A 20,245-nucleotide genomic window follows, 5' to 3' on the forward strand; every position below is an offset into this window, starting at 1 on the left:
GCTAAAAGTGTCAATATCAGCGGCATTGCAGCAGACAAATACGATCTCAGTGCCAACTATCCCAGAGGCCTTGGCAGCAGCAAGGAATTTACTCTGCCTCTGAGTACTGGTATCACTGGTGGTTCAGGAGTCGCATCCCTCAGGACAACTGAAACATCTGACACCAACGCCAGCAATACAGCATGCAGTACTACACCAGCTGCTTATTTCCCAGATAGTCAGCTCATCAGTACTGTCCTAAGGGGAAGCCAGCAATGATTGCGACTCTCTGCCCATCGCCAAGTTTTCTGCACCAGTCCCCGGCACCGACTGGAGCAGCACCTCCATGATTGGAGGAAGGGGAAGCCTCTTCATCTGACTCAAAAGTGGCATCTTATATCTCTCAGCCTCAGAGCAGGATCTATCGGTCCCCACCTAGATCTCCTTCTCCACATTCCATCATCTGGGAACATGGCCAGGAGGTCACTGGAGTCTGGCTCCTTATCATTGGCCATTTTAGAACCCATGGGGGTTCCCCGCACTTCTACATCCTCTTCTTGTCGAGCCTACTCTGTGCCCTAATCCAGGTGGGTTAGTCCTTGCACCAAGCTGATCCATCTCAAGTGTCTGGGCCTAGTACTGAGTGTCAAGAAGAGGCGCTTAGAAAGCCGAGGCGCAGCCTGCAGAAGTTCAGTTACTTCCAGTCTTGGCTTCATGTTCATCCTCTCTGGAGAAGTTTGTTTCCTTGGAGGCAACTTCACACCTTACTGATGATTGCAAGACCTACCAGGAATTGTTAAAGAGTGTGACTTTAGACTTGGGCATTCAGATCGAGGAGGTCAGGGAGTCCTCTCATCACCTGATTGACATTTTATCAGTGACAGGTCCACCTAGTGTGCTACTGACAATCAATGAGGTGATATTAGAGCCTATGAAGATACTATGGCAGACCCCATCTTCATTGTCTTGCACTTCAAAGCATGCAGAGCAAAAGTGCTATGTGTCCTCCCAAGGGTTTGACTATCTTTTATTCCCACCCATCTCCAGAATTGCTAGTTGTTACAGCGGCTAATGGGAGTGCACATCAGGCTCACCCCCCTCTTTCCCCCCTTCCTCCCCATCAAAAGAGTCAAAGAAACTGAACTTGTTTGGCATGAAGTTTTATTTTGAATGGGGAATTGCAGCTTTAAATTGCCAACCAACAGGTTCTGCTGGGGCATTATGATTTTAATTTATGGGGCTCCATGGAGAAGTTCAAAGAGCTGCTCCCTGAGAACAGAGGCAGACTAGTAATGAGAACTTTGGTGCAGGCTGGCCTGGAAGTGGCAGACTCAGCAGCTAGGACCATGGCTTCTGCAGTTGCCATTCGGAGAGCCTCATGGTTGCAGTTTTTTGGTCTCCCCTGTGAAATGCAGAATACTATTTAGGACTTGCCTTTTGAGGGTCCTTCTTTGTTCTCAGATCAGACAGACAGGAAGCTCCATGGGCTTAAGGACTGAAGAGCCACTTCGAAGTCCATGGGTTTGTACAGTCTTGCCCCAATCAGAAAGCACTATCATCCTCAGTAGATGCACCATTTTCCCACTCCAATCCTCATCTGTTCCGTCAGAGAAGTCCAGAAGTTATAGGTGCCGGCTTCACCCTTATGCTGCTTGAGCTCCAGCTCTGGGCCCTTCTAGATACCTGGTAAGTGTCAGCAGCAATTTTGATGGGCCAGTCGGGGACCTCATATTTCCAGACCCTGTTCCTGCTACATTTGCAAACAGTCTGTCCCACTGCCACAGTGCTTGGCCTGAATTACTTTGGACCACTGGGTCTTAAGCACTGTGGAAGTGGGATATACCCTTCAATTTATGTCTATCCCTCCCTCCCCCTCTTCAGGGACTACTCTCACAGGGAGCTCCTCCTCCAGAAGGTACAATCTCTCCTTCAGTTTGGGGCCATAGAGGAGGTTCCACGCTGCCACAGAGAAAAGGGGTTTTATTCCCCCTGTTTCCTGATCCTGAAAGCAAAGGGGAGGGGTCTCTGATCAATTTTAGACTTGCATCAACCCAACAAATTCTTAAAGATAAAGTTTTGCATGGTCACTCTAGCTTCTGTTGTCCTTTTCCTGGACCCTAGAGACTGGTATGCTGCCCTCGACTTAAAAGATACCTAATTCCATGTGGCAACCAACCAAGCTCACAGGAAGTACCTCAGATTTCTGGTGAATCAAAATCATCATTAGTTCACTGTACTACCATTTGATCTGTCAGCAGCTCTCAGGGTCTTTACAAAAGTTATTGCAGTAGTAGTTGCCTTCCACAGAAAATCAGGAGTCCAAGTTTATCCCTATCTGAACAACTGGCTTGTCGCGGGTTGATCCAGACTGCAGGTGTGGTTCAGTGTATCTCTGATGTAGTCAACATTCACTGCTTTGGGACTGCTAGTCAATGCAGAGAAGTTTCCTCTGAGGTCCCCGACTGGCCCATCCCTGTTCAGAGAATAGAGTTTATGGGGGCTGTACTAGACTTGAATCAAGCCAGAACTTTTCTTCTGAAATCGAAGTATCAGGTAATTTGATCAGTTATTATAGATCTCAAAGCTCAACAAATCACAAAAGTACAAAACTGTTGGCGGCTCCTGGGACATACATGGTTCAATACACCAGACTGCCCCATAGAATTCTTCAGGTTTGGCTAGTCTCAGGCTAGGGTCTACACTACCCGCCTGAATCGGCGGGTAGAAATCGACCTCTCGGGGATCGATTTATCGCGTCCCGTCGGGACGCGACAATCGATCCCCGAATCGACGCTCTTACTCCACCAGCGGAGTAAGCGCCGTCGACAGAAAGCCGCAGAAGTCGATTTTGCCGCCGTCCTCACAGCGGGGTAAGTCGGCTGCGATACGTCGAATTCAGCTACGCTATTCACGTAGCTGAATTTGCGTATCTTAAATAGACTCCCCCCTGTAGTGTAGATGTACCCTCAGTGTACTCACCGAGCTGTCTCAATTTAGACACAGTGGTGAGGATAATCTCTCATATCCCTGCCTCCCTTGATTGGCTGGACTTGTGCCGCCTTCTTGTGATGTCTTGCTGCCTGGACCCATGTCATTCCAAGGACCATAGCATCCTCTTCAGGACAGAGCCCTCCAGCTGTGCAACACCCTGTGCTCCCCCCCTTCTGGGGGAATGTACTGCAGTCCAAGTGTCCAGCCACGTCCTCAGTGGGGATGAGGGGAGGACCTGGGCCTGCCCACTACTCCAGGTCCCAGACCAGGGACCCTGTAGATGACAGCCACACGCTGTGTCCCCTCCAGCTTCTCAGTCTACTTCTCTGGGCCACTTCCCTGCAGCTCCAGCACCTTCTTCATCTTTATCTCAGGATCTCAGCATGCCAGTCTTAGCAGTCAGCTAGGAGTTCTCTCTCTCTCTCTCTCCTGATCCTGCCCAGCACTGCTCTGTCCAAGGTGCTAGCTTTCTTCCTCCTACAAGGCAGCCTGTTCTCCCTCCTTAAGCTCCAGGGAGCAACTAACTGCATGTGCCCTGTCCTTCAGCTCTTTTCATATGGGCCTGCCAGGCCCTGGTTGGCTGCTCATCACAGCCCCTCTCCTATTGGCTGCTTTCCCCACAGCCTCCCCACCCCTTACAGGCCAGTGTGGGGCAGACGCCCCATCACACTCCCAAAATCATGGTCACCTACTCCACCAGAGCCTGCAATTTCTCCATTTAATTGTATAGATGCTCCATGGCTAGACATTAGAGAGCAGTTTTGCTCAAAAGAAGTTCAAGAGATCCTGCTAAATAGTAGAAAGCCTTTTACTAGGACTACTTATCTCTCTAAGTGGAGATGTTTTTCCAACAGGTCTCTCCATTACAGAGTATCTCCTTCCCATTCCTCCATTTAACACATATTAGATTACTTATTGGACCTGAAACCATCAAGGTTAAGCTGTTAGTTTTCTGTCAAGGTACATCTGGCAGCTGTTTCAACTTTCCACCCTAAAATGAATAACTGATCTGGTTTTTTTTTTTTCTAATGACATGTCCATAAGGTTTTTGAAAGATCTAGTCAAACTGTATCATCAGGTGCAAGACCCCATTCTCCCAGGAGGTCTAAACTTAGTGTTGTCAAGATTTATGGGTCCCCATCTGAGCCTTTGGCTACTTACTCTCTACTACCTCTATCAATGAAGGTGGCATTTTTGGTTGCCATCACCTCAGCCACAAGAGAAGAACAGCTGTGTGCCTTAATGTCTGGGCCTCCCTATATGATCTTTTTAAGGACAAAGTTTACCTGCGTCCTCATCTGAAGTTTGTCACAAAGGTGGTGTCCTCTTTCCATATCAACCAGTCAATGTACTTACCCGTATTCTGCCCACAGCCACATTCGAGTAGGGAAGAGGAATGTATGCACGTTAGGACTAGTGACAATGGTAGAGTTGGACAAGTTCTACAATCTTTATTGAAATAGACTCTGAGTTTCATGGCTTGTGAGTCATCAAGAGTGGAATGCATATGTGCAATGACTCAAAGAAGAAAAAAGTTATTAACCTGTTTAAATAACTGTTGTTCTTCGAGATGTGTTACACATATCCATTCCACAAACCGCCCTCCTACCCTTCTACTTTGAAGTTCCAGCAAAAAGAAACTAGGGAGACCTGGGGGCAGCTCTGACTTTTATACATGTACACAGTGGTGCACAGCATCAGAGGCTCTCGAGTCACCCAAAGGGTACCACAGAAGAAAAAAGTTTCCAACGGCAGGGCACGCAGACACCAAGAGTGGAATGGACGTGTACAACACATCTTGAAGAACAACAGTTACTGAACAGGTCAGTAATCTCTTTTTCTATAATCCATTTTGCCTTTCTACTTTACTAATCCTTATGTAGTGCTACTTCTAACTGGTCCCTTACTCCTCTCTCCCATCCCTCAAATTCTCTAATCCTCCTTTACTCCTCCCCCAATCTGAGTTTATTTCATTGAATTTTATCAAAATTAGTTAGTACATTGTTGTACTTTTTGCTTAACATCCAGGGAATGTAAAATATTATATACGTAGTCACCAAAACTTAACTACTTAAGTCCTGGGTTTTCCAAAATGACTGAGCTTTGTGTCATTTCTGTAGATTGTGATTGTATCATTGTGTTTGGTTTTGCTGCTACAGCATCAGAGAGCTTAATTAGTTTTAATTTTGATATGGTAAAATATAAAACTTGCATTAGTTTGCTGGCAAGTGCCAGTGCTGCAATTGTCTGTCTGTCCATTTTGTCTGTTTTGTTTCTAAATTAATATATTTACCTTGTTAAATAGCAAGATAACTTTTGTCATAGCAAACCTTTTAACCTTTTTTGTTTGTTTGTTTTAAAGGTAATAGTGCAGATCTAAGATTAGTGAAGACTTACATTGAGCTTGGACTACCTGGAGGACGAATAGATTTTCTTATGTCTGAGAGGAACCAGGTATTTGTAAACAACAAAAGGATTTTCATACAATAAATGAAATTGTATACATTTTTAAAAAATAATGTTTTCTTAGTTACCATTATTATTGTATTGTATAGACCCTGATCCTGCAGAAGTATCTATATATACAGACTGCTTAGCCGTTTCAGATAACTATTGTAATTAGGGAGACTCAGTGGTCATAAAATGGTCCATGCAAGTGAATCCCCTTGCAGAATCTGAGGTTTAATTTTATTATACACTAAAGCAGTTATACAAACTGGCATGACCTTGAAATTAAATATATATTATAATTTATACTTATTATATAAATTAATACAACTCTACAGCGCATTCAGAGTTATAGTAATGTAATCTGGAATCCTCTCTTCTTCTCAGCATAATAACCAATTAAGTCTAGAACACACCTAATTTTTCCCCATCCTAGCTGACAAGAGTGAAGCCCAGGGTGGGAAGAAAGAAGAGCTAATGTTTCATGGAACAGAATCTGAGAACCACAAAATAGCCAGCCTTTCTTTTCTTTTCTTTTTGTCATTGCATTGCAATATTGGCATGATGATGATAAATCAGTAGCAATTACCAATCTTAAATTTATTTGATTTTTTTTTTTTAGAATAGTTTTCAAATTACTTTAGCTTGAAAAAAATATAGTTGACATTTTAATATTATTTTTATCCAATTACAATACATGTTCTAGATGTACTTCAGATAGCCAGTTATTAATGGATGTAAGGTGAAACAACTCGTTTGATCTCCGTCTACAGCCACTGTAACTTGTTGTTGTTAATTAGTGTAGAAAAGGAGCCCAAGATTGAAATAAGGGTCATCTTTTCACACTTTGAAATAGGAGAGAGGTGCATATAGTAAATTCTACAGTTGCTTACTATAAATTGCCTCATATTATCATTTCAGATACAGTGTGGCTTAATCTGGGATATGTGGTTTGTCTTTTCTTTGTCCAGCTGATGAGAACTGTGCATATGTGATAGAGGTTAGACTAATGGTACTGTTTAATATTAGTTTTGGTGCTTTTTAGAGCAAAGTACTTCTAAAACTATGTACAGACAGTTTATTCCCTTCTTCCAAAAAAACCCACCTGGGGGGTGCTGCAGTGTTGTGTTCTGATATCAAAGTTAGTAAGCATGTTTTTATAGGTGGGTTTAGTTGTTATATATTTGATGAATAAGAATTTATACTGAATGTAAAATAACTCACTGTATTTGGAACATATGTAATTATTTTTCCTTGCTACAGAATGATACCTTTGCTGATTTTGACTCCATGACTGATCGCCTTTTAGAAGAAATAATACAATATATTCAAATTTACAACCTAACAATTTCAAAAATCAGGTAATACCTATATTGTATATTACTTTATTTCTATAAAATATATAATACCCACTAGAAAGTACATGAGTTGTCCTACACTGTCATGCAGTTACTTGATATTCAGGTACAAACGAGAAGGTTGGGGGGAAATGAAGGTAAGAGAAAATTAGATGATGTGGGCTTCTAAATGAAAAACAAACAAAAGAAGTTTAAATACACAATATTAAAGCTATAAAAAGTATTATGGCTGCAGGTTACTGACTGTTTAAAAATGTAACAGTCTGCAATATCTTAAAAGGAAAATTTCTTCATCAGTAACTGAAAGTTCTCAGAATATAATATATTAACTTTTAGATATACACTGTGGGAATTATGTGATGGGCTCTGCAATCCTAGAACCATTTAAAGTATTTTAGTATTTAAAGTATTTAAAGACCATTTTAAGGTCTTATGGTAAGGATTTAGACAGCACTGCAAGCTGTTGCATTATAGGCATCGTGGGCTGATTGTAATGTATTCTGGGCCCTCCTGGATTATTGCCTTCAGTAACCTGTCTGAGAACATCAAGGAGGAGATATGTCATGAGGAGAATCTTATTTCCTAGATGGACGCCATACCATACCATCAATCCTTGTTAACTGACAATACTCATGGAGGCACCAGTTGCCAGCTCCATATTTAAAGTTGTGTTGTGGTTTGCACTTTAAGAAAGAATTCATGCTTTTTATTATGAATTCACAATTCAGAACTAATGTTTTAGGCTCTCTGCAAACTCAGGCAGACATTGCTGCATTGGTTACACTTGGGTCACTTTTTTCTACAGACAGCCCATTTATTTTGTACTATCTGCTATATCTAAGGTTAGCTGGCCTCTCCAATACTATAAGAGTTCATTTAGTGGTTATATTGGCTTCCCATTCCCAAGTTCAAAACTATAAGGTCTGTTCCCATCCAGTGGTGTCTTAGGTGTACTAATCCTTTTAAAAACTTATCTCCTTCATGGTGTTTGCATTTGGTACAAGCTGCTTTAATGAAACCACCGTTTTAGTCATTAGCCACGTATTCTCTGCATCATCTCTATGAGGACTCCATTTCCAGTTGCTGTTTCTTTGGCCTGCAAAATGGGGGGAAATTCAGACTTGAATGTCAGGTTCACTTTATAGAGCTTTTCATAGAGACATGGTATCAGTTCAGTCTCACCCTAGTTTTATTTCTAAAATTGTCTTTGATTTCCACATTAATCAAACAACTTGTTTACCTATATATTTTCTAAAACCCCACATGAATGATGTGAAAGAAGTCTACATTCCTTACTTGTTGCTGCATCATTATCTTTTTATTTAAACAAAACCTTCAGAGTTTCATCCAGATTGTTCGAGGTCTATGCCGGAAGAGTTATTTCCGGTTGCATTACTTTCTCTTATTGGAATGCTAAATGTAATCCTTCTGGTCTGATAAAAGTTCACTCCACTGGAGCTCAGACTACTTCTGTGACTTCTCTTAAAAATACTCCTAGTGTAGAGATTTCTTAAGGCTGCCACTTGGAGTTGAGTCCATACATTTACAAAGCACTTGATGTTTCATTTGGCAAGACAGTCCTTCAATCTTTACCTTTCTGAGACTCCAGTATCCCTCTTCCTGTATGGTTCTACAGTTGGGAGTCTCCAAGAGTGGAATACATATTGATAGTCACTTAAAAAAAAAAAAAAAAAACATCACTTACAGTAAGTGATGTTCTTCGAAATAAGTAACTTTTTTTTTTTTTTGGCAGCAACTTTGGGTATTCATTTCCTGAACATAGCTAGAAGTTGTGCTGGCTTATTTGTATGCTTCACATAACATATCATAGGGGGAATGGGAACTGTCTCAAATCTTTATTATTCAGAAAGTCAGTAAATGCAAGGCTGTGTCGTCTTCTTCAAACACTCTACTGTTGTCTTAATGTGACTGCATAGAAGGTTACAGAGTTTTTTCCCTTACAACTTGAATTGAAAAACACAATCCTAACTCAGTGCCACTGCATTCTCTAGTAGAGACCTCAGAACTGCAGTAGGAAAAGTGATCTAAAATGATATAAAGATGTGTCAAACTCTGTGCTGGTAAGAAACGAAAATTCTGATTTTAACAAAATATCATCCCTTAAAATGTGAGGTGCTCTGTATAGAAATGCACAGTTAGGGAAGAGTGAAGGGGATTGACAAAGAGTCCTGTGGCATCTTATAGACTAACAGAAGTATTGGAGCATAAGCTTTCGTGGGTGAATACCCACTTTGTCAGATGCAGGCAAGGGGATTGATTGATTTAACTGTATGCACATCTATATCTTAAGATATTGGAATTTGCTTTAAGTTTAACCTTAACTCTGAATTTCCTGGGTTATGATTCTTGTTTTGAAGATAATTACTACATCCATGAAATTTTTTTAGACTAAATTACTTATAAGTATTCTCAGCCTTAACTCCATTTTAACATAGTTTTTGTTTAGAATACAGTAGTAGAATGAGGAGGAAGGATGGTCTTGTGGTTCAGGCAGTAGACAGGAATTCAGGAGATCTGTGTTTAGTTCCTGGTTCTGCCTCAGACTTCCTGTGTGTCTTTGGGCAAGTCTCTTCATTTTTCCGTGCATTAGTTTCCCTCTCTTCCACATTTTCTCTGTCTTGTCTATTTAGGCTATTAGCAAAGGTTAAAGAATATTTAGATAAGTTAGATGTATTCAAGTCCTGATTAAATTCATCCTAGGATACTTAGGGGACTAGCTGAAATAATCTCAGAACCATTAGCAATTATCTTTGAGAACTCCTAGGGAATAGGTGAGGTCCCAGAAGACTAGAAAAGGGCAAACATAAAAAAAAAAAAAAAAGAGGAACACAGAGGACCCTGGGAATGATAGGCTACTCAGCCTGTCAAGGCTGATTCCCCACTTTGGCACTTCGAGTGCAAAAGGTGGGGGCCCACAAGAATTTTAAATATTAATACTGGCCACTCCAGGCTGGTGTTAAACTCCCAAGGTCACAGCTTCTCTCTGACCTTGGATGGGTAGATGCTGCCACCACCCAAGTGTAAACCCCCACTCCCCCTTTTGAGAACCCAAGAAGGAACAGTTGGGAATTCCTTCCTATGAGGTACCCTCACGCCCTTTTACCCCCCTCCCCCCTCCCCCTCTCCCCGGGGAAGAGCTGAGGGGAAAAAACAAAGCTGTTGCCACCAGCTAATTAAACAACATTAGCTGGGGGGGGGGGGGGGGAGAGATAGCTCAGTGGTTTGAGCATTGGCCTGCTAAACCCAGGGCTGTGAGTTCAATCCTTGAGGGGGCCTCTTGGGGATCTGGGGCAAAATCAGTACTTGGTCCTGCTAGTGAAGGCAGGGGGCTGGACTCAATGACCTTTCAAGGTCCCTTCCAGTTCTAGGAGATGGGATATCTCCATTAATTTAATTTTAATTTAATTTAAAAACATATGCACAAACCTCTTAGGGACACAAAAATCCGATCCTGTTATTAAAAAAGGTAAATTTTATTAAACCCCAAAACAAGAAAATACATTTGAAACTTAGGCTTTTTGCTAAATCTTAAAAAAAAAAAACAATTACAAAAATTAAGAATCAAGATAGCTAAGGTTTAACTTAAAGATTACAAGCAAAACAAAATCATCTGGGGTTAGCACAAAGGGGTCCACAAGCCAATAAGAAATAAAAGAAATAACCCTAATCGTGTCTTCTTAGACATTCCCTGATTTACTTAAATATCTGGGGTTTCAGATAAGTAGGTTTGAGGGATGAATTAATGCTTTTTCATACCTGGTTTTAAAGCTGCTTACAAATTGCTGCTCTGTGTCTCTGGAAAACAAACACAACAGACTAAAGGGGAGTCTTGTTTCAATTTTAAAAAGTTCTAGCCTTCCCATTGGCTTTTTTGGTCAGGTGCCCACTCCCTTCTTTTTACCTATGGGCTTATTTTTTTATCCTTTACAGGTAAGGCAAGTAGAGAACAGCTACTAACAGGGATTGTATAGCTAGCTAACTGGCTGGCTGGGTGTCCATAAAAGGGAGCTATGCCCCCCCTTCATTTATCACACAGTCTAATTCCAATTCCTGGAAAGCTACTGGAACAAATTATGGAACAATCCATTTGTAAGCACCTGGAGGATAATAGGGTTATAAGGAATAGCCAACATGGATTTTTCAAGACGAAAACATGCCAAACCAACCTAATTTCCTACTTTGGCAGTGATAACGGCCTAGTGGATGTGGAGGAAGCAGTCAATGCGATATGTCTTGATTTTAGTAAAGCATTTGACACAGTCCCGTCAGGATTCCTTCCCCATTCTGAACTCTGGGGTACAGATGTGGGGACCCACATGAAAGACCCCATAAGCTTATTTCTACCATCTTAGGTTAAAAACTTCCCCAAGGCACAAACCTTTCCTTGTCCTTGGATGGTATTTCTGCCACCATCAAGTGGTTTAGACAAAGATTCAGGAAAAGGACCACTTGAAGTTCCTATTTCCGCAAAATATCCACCCAAGCCCCTTCACCCCCTTTCCTGTGGAGGCTTGAGAATAATATACCAACCAATTGCCTTTAATAAAAGTACAGACCAGACCCTTTATTTTTAGGACACTAAAATCAATAAAGTTCTTAAAAGAAAAACTTTATTATAAAGAAAAAAGTAAAAGAAGCACCTCTATAAAATCAGGATGGAAGGTAATTTTACAGGGTGATAAAAAGATTTAAAACACAGAGGATTCCCCTCTAGGCTCAACTTCAAAGTTACAAAAACAGGAATAACCCCCCCCTCTTAACATAGGGAAAATTCACAAGCTAAAACAAAAGATAATCTAACACATTTCCTTGCCTTTACTTACAATTTCTGTGTATTATTTCAAGGTATCTTTTCAAGAGACGATATGCCTGCTTGGTCTCTCTCTCTCTATCCAGAGAGAACAACAAAGAGAGCACAAACCCTTCCCCCCCCCCCCCAGATTTGAAAGTATCTTCTTTTCTCATTGGTCCTTCTGGTCAGGTGTCAACTAGGTTAATTGAACTGATTAACCCCTTACCAGTAAAATGATTCTGTACCTCTGGCCAGGAGGAATTTTATTTTACTGCATACATAAAGGTTGTTACCCTTCTCTTTATATTTATGACCTCCCCCATGACATTCTCATGAGCAAATTAGGGAAATGTGGTCCAAATGAAATTACTGTAAGGTGGATGCACAACTCTTTGAAAGACCATACCAAAGAGTAGTTATTAGTGGCTTGCTGTCAAACTGGGAGAATGTATCTAGTGGGGTTCTGCAGGGATCAGTCCTCTGTCTGGTACTATTCAGTATTATCATTAGTCACTTGGATAATGGAGTGGAGAGTATGCTTATAAAATTTGCAGATAACACTAAGCTTGGAGGGGTTGCAAGAACTTTGGAGGACAGGATTAGAATAAAAAATGGCCTTGACAAATTGGAGAATTGGTCTGAATTCAGCAAGATGAAATTTAATAAAGACAAGTGCAAATACTTCATTTAGGAAGGAAAAATCATATGCTCAACTACAAAATGGGTAATAACTGGCTAGGTGTTAGTACTGTTGAAAAAGAACTAAGGATTATAGTGGATCAGAAATTGATTGGGTTAACAAAGTGATGCAGCAAAAAAGGCCAGTATCATTCTGGGATGCATTAAGAGGAGTGTTGTATGTAATATAGGGGCGGCAGTTGTCCCCCTCTACTTGGCACTGGGGAGCCTCAGCTGGAGTCTATGTTCAATTCTGGCTCCACACTTCAGGAAAGATGTGGACGAATTGGAGAGATTCCATAGGACAGCAACAAAAAATGATAAAAGGTTTAGAAAACCTGACCTTTGAGGAAAGGTTAAAAAAAACTGGGCATGTTTAGTCATGAGAAAGAAGACTGAGGAAGGACCTGATAAGTCTTCAAATAATTAATGGTGAGCAACCATTCTCCATGTCCACTCAAGGAAATATAGGAAGTAATAGGCTTAATCTGCAGCAGGCGAGATTTAGGTTAGATGTTAGCAGGAGTGTGTGCAGGAATTTAAATTTTGCTGCTTTTGGAGCTGCCCTGGCCCCGGGGCCAGAGGAATTCTGTGCCCCTACCGATTATTGGGGAAACCCAGGCCTCTGCTTTCCCCTCTTTGTGCACGCCCCTGGATATTAGGAAAAGCTTCCAACCTACAAGGATAGGTAAGCTCTGGAATATGTTTCCAGTGGAGGTTGTTGATTTCCCATCACAGGAAGTTTTAAAAAACAGGTTGGACAAATAGCTGTCAGATGTGGTCTAGGTTTACTTGGTCCTGCAATAGTGCGGGGGGCTGGACTTTGACTTCTCAAGGTCCCTTCCAACTCCACATTTCTGTGACTGTTAAGATCAGGACCTGACACAGTGGGCCATGATCTCGGGTGGAATCTGTAGCCACTTATTGTAACTATGAATTCAGTGGCAAAAAACTGTTAATGCAGAATTAAGGTTGCTTGGTGTTATGTCCTCCCCTTGCAGAACACTGAGTTGAGCAAAACTCACAACTTTTGAAAACCAGGAAATGCAGTTAAGATTGCCCATGCAGCCTCAACTCTGTCCTCTCTCAGCAAAGCCCCAATATGCCCTGTTAATGCACATACCTTTACTGTGCCAACCCCACAGTTGTTGAAATGTACAAGCTCTTCACCTCCTTTTACAACCCATTCGCTCTCACCCAGAGGATTCCATCTAACATTACTAAAGGATCTAAACAGAAAAGGAGGAGCTGCCCATGTCATCTTCTCTCTGGTCCCCTGGAGCTGACAGTAGCCAATGGGAATTTTTTGCATACCCTACAGGTGACGTCAATATGGTGGAAGCCGTAATTGGACTTGCTTGGTAAAGATGTGTTTGTGATATGAGAACACATGCAGATTACTTTGAAGCATGTGACAGAGCTGTGAATATGATATGAGATCTGTGTTTGCAACCTCTCATGTTTTGCAAGAAAAGGAAGGAGCTGCATGTGTATCTTCAGGATCCAGTACGCATCATTTAAATGCAGAATTATGTAGGTTATCAGGGCGTAGGGCTTTTATTACAAAGGATGTTGTCAGCATTGAAGTGGAAAATGAAATGATTCTAATGCTTATTATAGTGGTGCAACAGAAGGGGGATGAGAACACCCACTGAGATGAACGGAAAAGTTCATGCTACAACCTGAAACAATAGCGCCGAGATGTAATCTCTACTCGGTGTTCTCACTGAGCTGAGAACATCCCATTGAGATGAATGGACCACTTCACACCTTTCTGAGCCTTGTATGTGGATGTGTAGAAAAGCCATCTCCTTCCGTTATTTCTCTATTCTTCTTTTTTAAAGGCCAACGCTTCTAAGTGCTCTAAAATCTGCATGCTTGTGCAATTTTCTTGAAATTTGCAATGCCTTGTGAGCAGAGGTGAAAGTAAGCCAGTACTGTGTACCGGTAAGAAAGTGGCCGAAGCATTAGGTACAAATGGGTAAAATAGGCTAGGTTTAACTGAAGTAATAACAAAAAATCAGATTTATCTCTTGAATTAAATATATTTGACATTGTCTAGAAACAAAATGCTCCCTTTCAGTTTTTACTGCTTGCTGGGTGGAAGATGTTCATGTGATTCTGAACATTAGCTTTTGAGTGCCATCACGGTAACCACTTGCTTCTTATTGGTCAGGTCTGTCATGTCAGGCGCGCAATTTACAGTAGAAAGCACCCGGTCTTATTGTCCCCTCCATTGGAACAATATAATTAAATGTAATTGATTGCAGAATCACACAGTGCATAATTCAGCCTTCACTAAGAGGGAATGACTCACCAGAGCGGAGATGTTGCTGGAAGGGGCCCATGTTGTGAAATCCACGAAGGCAGAATGGATTGCAGCAAACATCCCTCTCTGCAAGCAAACTGACCACCCCAAGCGTAGCTGGAGAGGGAATCAGAGTTGACCTCGGAGATTAGGGGAGCTGAAAGGTGGCGGGTGGGGGGTTGTTTAAGGAGCACAATGCGAGCAGGATGGAGGGGTGGCTTTGCACTCTGTGCCCAGGGTGCTGCGCTCTGCTTCCAGTCCTTGGGTTCATTCATTATTCAGCCAGCTGCGAGAGGGAGAGCTCACCTGGCTGCAATCAGGGAGAACCAGAGCCAGGGATTTTCCTTCCTTCTCCTGTGCCCGGGCTCTTTGGGGGAGTCTCTGCAGTAGTCCCTGTTGCTGGCAGCTGTGGGGTGCCAGAGGCAGGAGCCAGCAGCAGGGGGGGCAAGGCATGGGGCTTGGCAGCGCACAAGTTGGGTTCCGAAGCAGCTGGTATCCCGGGTGAAACTTCTTCATCTCACACCTCTTTCCCAAGTTTGAGCCAAGTTTACTTTGCAGCATATTTAATGGAAAAATCCTTTCAAAATAATTGCTTTAAGTATAAGAGGAGAGGCATGTACATGGTGTATGTATGGTACGATAGAGCTTAGGACAGGGATATACTTGTCCTGCTAGGTGTGCCCAACTTTCAGATAGGTGAAGAAGAAAAGCCCCACTCCTCTTTACCAGTGGCAGTAACACATTTGATATACTCCTGTGAGCCGTAGCTATCTTAATTTTGCAGCTAGCTCGACTTGTTCACCGCTCTGGAGGGACAACTGAACCATAAAGCTAAGTATTCAGCTCTTTAGTCCATTCCCCAAGCAAACCCACCTGAGATGTTGCTTCCACCAAAAATAAAGTATCTATCCAGATTTTCTTCCTCCCAGGAATACTTCTAGAATCTGCATCATACAGGTTGTCTTGGCAACTAATAAGCATCCATCCCACTAACCTCAATTATTAAATACCAAAATGATGTCTTATTCAGTCATTCACATCACATTTAAAAAATTTTCTCTGTAATTGGTGTGTAACTGGTTCTGAAACAGTAAACTTGAAAAAAATTGGTCGATGTGTTAACTGAACTAGGTTTTTTATGTGTTTAACAATTCTGAGGAGCTCACGAAAGACTTCTCTCTAAGCTAGTTGGGCAGTTTGGAAAATACTGAAACATAGTAGTTTGGTTTTTTGTTTTGTTTTATTACTTAACATTATGAAGTCGGGGAGCGGGGAAAGATTGGAAATATTCCATTTCTTTCTTTCTTTACTCCTTAAAACGTTTATAAAGGCATCAGATTTCACTTTAAGGAAAAATAAAATAAAAATAATTTCCCCAAGGTTTCATTTTACACTGTTTTTCTTTTTAAATAGTTTTATTGGACATTCGCTGGGCAATTTAATAATCCGTTCAGTACTCACAAGACCTCGATTTAAATATTACCTCAACAAACTTCACACCTTCCTGTCTCTCTCTGGACCACATCTTGGTACCCTCTACAACAGCAGTGCTCTTGTTAATACAGGTAAAAGCTTCAATGTTATTTTCAGTGGTATGAATTCAGGATAAATATGTTAAGGAGAAAATGAGTAGGCATCTCTTGCCTTTGAAATGTTAATAAAAGGCACTTCTAGGGCTTTGTGTATTCTTTGGATTAAGAAAATCAGGCACATTCTCACACTCTGCTTTTAGGAACAAACGGAGAAAGAGGCAAGTGTAAAACCTTAATTGGAAAAAAGACAACAATTATAAGAGCACATCAATCTGTTTGAACCAGTTTTTATGTTAAAATATTTTTCAAGGTATAACCTTCTAAGATTAGTTTATTGATAAATACCTAGCTATGATATAATTCAACAAATCTTCAAAGAAAACAAATACTATAAACAGTCACACGCATACATTCAATGTACAAAAACAACCTGTGATCTTTGCATTCATAAAAACTAACCAACACAATTCAAATATTGAATATCAAATGCGCTCCACAAACTGCTAGTGAACAGTAGTGTTCCCACACCTTGAATACTGCGTGCAGTTTTGGTCGTTCCTCAAAAAATATAAATTAGAAATGGAAAAGGCACTGAGAAGGGCAACAAAAATGATTAAGGGTATGGAGCAGCTTCCATATGAGGAGAAATTAAGAAGACTGGGACTGTTCATCTTAGAAGAGAGATGAATAAGGGGGGATATGAGAGAAGTCTTTAAACTTATGAATGGTGTAGAGAAAGTGAATAAGGAAGTGTTATTTACCCTTTCACATAACACAAAGACCAGGGGTCACCCCATGAAATGAATATGCAGCACGTGTAAAACAAACAAAAGGAAGTACTACTTCACACAACACACAGTCAATTTGTGGAACTAGTTGCCCTAGGATGTTGTGAAGTCCAAAAGTATAACTGGGTTAAAAAAAGAATTAGATAAGTTAATGGAGGATGGGTCCATCAATGGCTGTTATCCAAGAGGATCAGGGATGCAACCCCCTTGCTCTATGTGTCCGTAAGCCTCTGACTACCAGATGCTGGGACTGGACGATGGGATGGATCACTTGATAATTTCCCTGTTCTGTTCATTCCCTTTGAGCTGTTTGGCATTGGCCACTGTTGGAAGACAGGATACAGGGATAGATATTCAATGGTCTGACCCAATATGGCCATTCTTGTGTTCTTAACAATCTACAGACCAAATAAACAGTTAAGGAAAATGTATAATCTGTGTGCATACATTTTCTGAATAGAAAAAAGGTGAAAATTGTCGTGCATTATTTGCCCAAATATAATTTGCTGGAGTTGTGAGGATATCAGTGAAATTGAGTGGGCTTTTGAAACTTGGCATGTACAATATGTAGCCCTCAATGCATGCTTTACTGTGGCAGGGGGGGAGGTCTTGCCGTAAGTTATCCCAAAAAATTACACACTAAGCACGAACAACCTATTATTTGCTTTTAGTATTCCAGATTATGTGAGATGTGGATATTTGAGTATTTTCATAGTCAGCAGTGAGTCTGATTGGCTGTAGTCATCTTAGTAATAAGGTTAGACCTTTCTAGGTATCATACAGAAAGCGTTATACTCTGTAAAGAGTTGGACCGCTTGTGGTTGATCACTTCTCAAGATAGCATTTTCTTACAATAATCCTCATTGCTTTTCATATGTTTAATGGATTATAAATTTTAAGTTAATATTCCAGAAAACTCAAATAATTACATGTGATACAGCATTTTAGGACTGAGCATGACTAGCATTAAAATGTTGGGTACTAGCTATATATTTATATGTGACCACTTGAGAATACCTGGTAGTTTGTTTTCTTCTGCTTTATAGCGATAACAAGGGCTTGTAAGAATTTCTGAAAAGTCATATTTAGACGGATGGCTTTACTCATCAACTGGGAAAAAGAGATGCTGCACAACATCCAGGAGGGTGTAATAATGAGACCTTTTCTCCATTCCTCTCCCCAGTCCAGAGAATGCCTTCCCTTTCTTTTCTGCCTACCTTCCATGAGTCTTGACCTCTGTGATTCTAAAAAGTTATTTTTTTTGGTGAGATGTGACACTTGAGTCTCTTTTATATTTTGGACAGGTTATATATTTCAGCATCAAAACATATGAAACATTGTTTTAAAATGTTGAGGGTATGTCTGTATGTTACCTTGTGGTTAATATTTAAAGACACCTTGATATTTTGGTGAAAGAACTTTTTCACCTAACACCAAGAATATTAACTTTGTTTTAACTAAGGACAGTATTCATTCTTTATTAATACATATCAGATAGAAAACAATGATGGCTGAGAGAACTATAGAATGGTTGTGGGCTTGATAATGCTAACATAAACATAAAATAAAGAGTGGGGAATGTAATGTATGGACATTTACTTTACACATTTAATTGCCATTTAGTGATTCTTATTTTGCTGCTGAAATATACTTACATACACTGTATGTAACCATACAGGTCTCTGGTTTATGCAGAAGTGGAAAAAGTCGGGTTCTTTATTACAATTGACATGTCGAGATCATTCAGACCCGCGGCAAACCTTCTTGTACAAACTTAGTAAAAAAGCAGGTAAGCTTTGTTCATGTTGTTCATCTTATAGGCAAGTAAGTACAAGATATCAATAAAAAGAAAAAAATAGAAAATATTTTTTAGAGAAATAATTGCATGTTCTACCATTCTGTCAGCTCTACAGTCCATTATTTATCTATACTATTTATTACTTCCGAAATAAATCAGACATTGTGTTTGTACTGTGGTAGGTAGATCATCGGGGAACTTTCTGATTAATGAACAAATTAGCCAACCTGTATTTGGGCCTGATCTTGCACCACTGTTGTCATAAGATTGAATGCATTATACAGTCGTGAAGGACCAAAAGCAGGGGTTACATCTTTTCATTTCTAGAGCTGTTTGATAACCTACATATATTTTTTTCAGATGCTAAACTTCTGTTGTAATATTTGTTCCAAGATCACTGATTAGGCAGTTCGTTTGTCCTTGAGGTGATTGACATAATAAAAACCTATCACTTGTATCTAAAGATTTTAATTAAAATCTTTCACTAACATGCTAGCTATCCCCATTTTATCCTTCATGTACTTTTCCCCACTCCCATTTGTTTGTGTTATGAATTAAGTGAATGGCAAAGAGTCAGGTTAGGTGGTGTCTGAGATGTTAATAGGCTGGTCACCTTTAAGCCTTGAGAAGTGGATGGAGGTTCACTGGCTCAAGGGGACATCAGGTAAACATTGCTGAATGTGTGTTAGGCAGGTGTGCACTGAGGTGGAATGCTTGTGGTGAATGCAGTACTGTATAGAGAAAGAATAGGAGGTGCTTCTCCATCAAGGTAGTCACACGTGATGTCGCCATTTCCCCTCGCAGTTGGCCCCAAAGACTTGGTAGGGAGCAAATGAAAGAGAACATATAGAGAGGAGAAGGTTGACTTGCCCAACTGATCCTCTCCCTGAAGATAAGTTCTTCTTTGAGTGCTTGCTCATGTCCATTCCATGTTAGGTGTGTGTGTTTGCCACATGCACCGGTGCCAGAAGTTTTTCCCTCAGTGGTATCTGTAGGGGATATCTGGCGCCCTCTGGAGTGGCACGCATATGCGCCAGTATAAGGGGCGCCACTGGCTCCCCCCTCCCTTAGTTCCTTCTTACTGCCAGTGATGGTGCTGAGGCGTCTCCTTACCTCGGCAAGCATTCTCTTCCCGGTGTTTTTTTTCCTATCAACCATTGTGTAAATAGTTCTTAGATAAGTAGATTTTATTGTTCTCTTGATAGTTAGTTTAACAGTGCTCTCGATAAATTAGATAGTCCCTTGAGAGACTTAGCCCAGGGACGGGGCATGCCCCAATCCTGGGGCTTCAAGCCTTGTGATTGCTGCAAAAAACCTATGCCCGTCAGCGATCCACACCAAAACTGCTTGAAGTGCTTGGGGGAAACCCATGTTAGCGACAAATGTTTCATATGCAAAAGCTTCACGCCACGAACTAAAAAGGAGCAGGACAGAAGACTAAGAGCTCTCCTTATGGAGTCGACCCTCGCGCCAGCCTCTGAACCAGCACAATCAGACTCTGCACTGAACATCGTGGCATTGCTGCGAAGTGCGCTGCCGGCACCTGTCTCCA

General features: G+C 41.0%; 1 protein-coding gene across 11 annotated transcripts in view; it reads left to right on the forward strand.

Annotated features, from left to right (window-relative positions):
- Positions 1 to 20,245, forward strand: part of FAM135A (family with sequence similarity 135 member A) — a 149,212-nt gene that overhangs the window by 114,272 nt on the left and 14,695 nt on the right. For 9 of the 11 annotated variants that reach the window (XM_065587951.1, XM_065587950.1, XM_024114417.3 and 6 more), the window contains 4 exons: positions 5,333 to 5,424; positions 6,682 to 6,779; positions 15,989 to 16,140; positions 18,574 to 18,684. In XM_065587951.1, the coding sequence (XP_065444023.1) occupies positions 5,333 to 5,424; positions 6,682 to 6,779; positions 15,989 to 16,140; positions 18,574 to 18,684 (453 nt within the window). The remainder of the gene's footprint in view (positions 1 to 5,332; positions 5,425 to 6,681; positions 6,780 to 15,988; positions 16,141 to 18,573; positions 18,685 to 20,245) is intronic. The other 2 variants (XM_042848859.2, XM_065587952.1) reach the window with 1 other exon arrangement.

The sequence above is a fragment of the Chrysemys picta genome, chromosome 3 (assembly GCF_011386835.1).
Source record: "Chrysemys picta bellii isolate R12L10 chromosome 3, ASM1138683v2, whole genome shotgun sequence".
Taxonomy (NCBI): domain Eukaryota; kingdom Metazoa; phylum Chordata; order Testudines; family Emydidae; genus Chrysemys; species Chrysemys picta.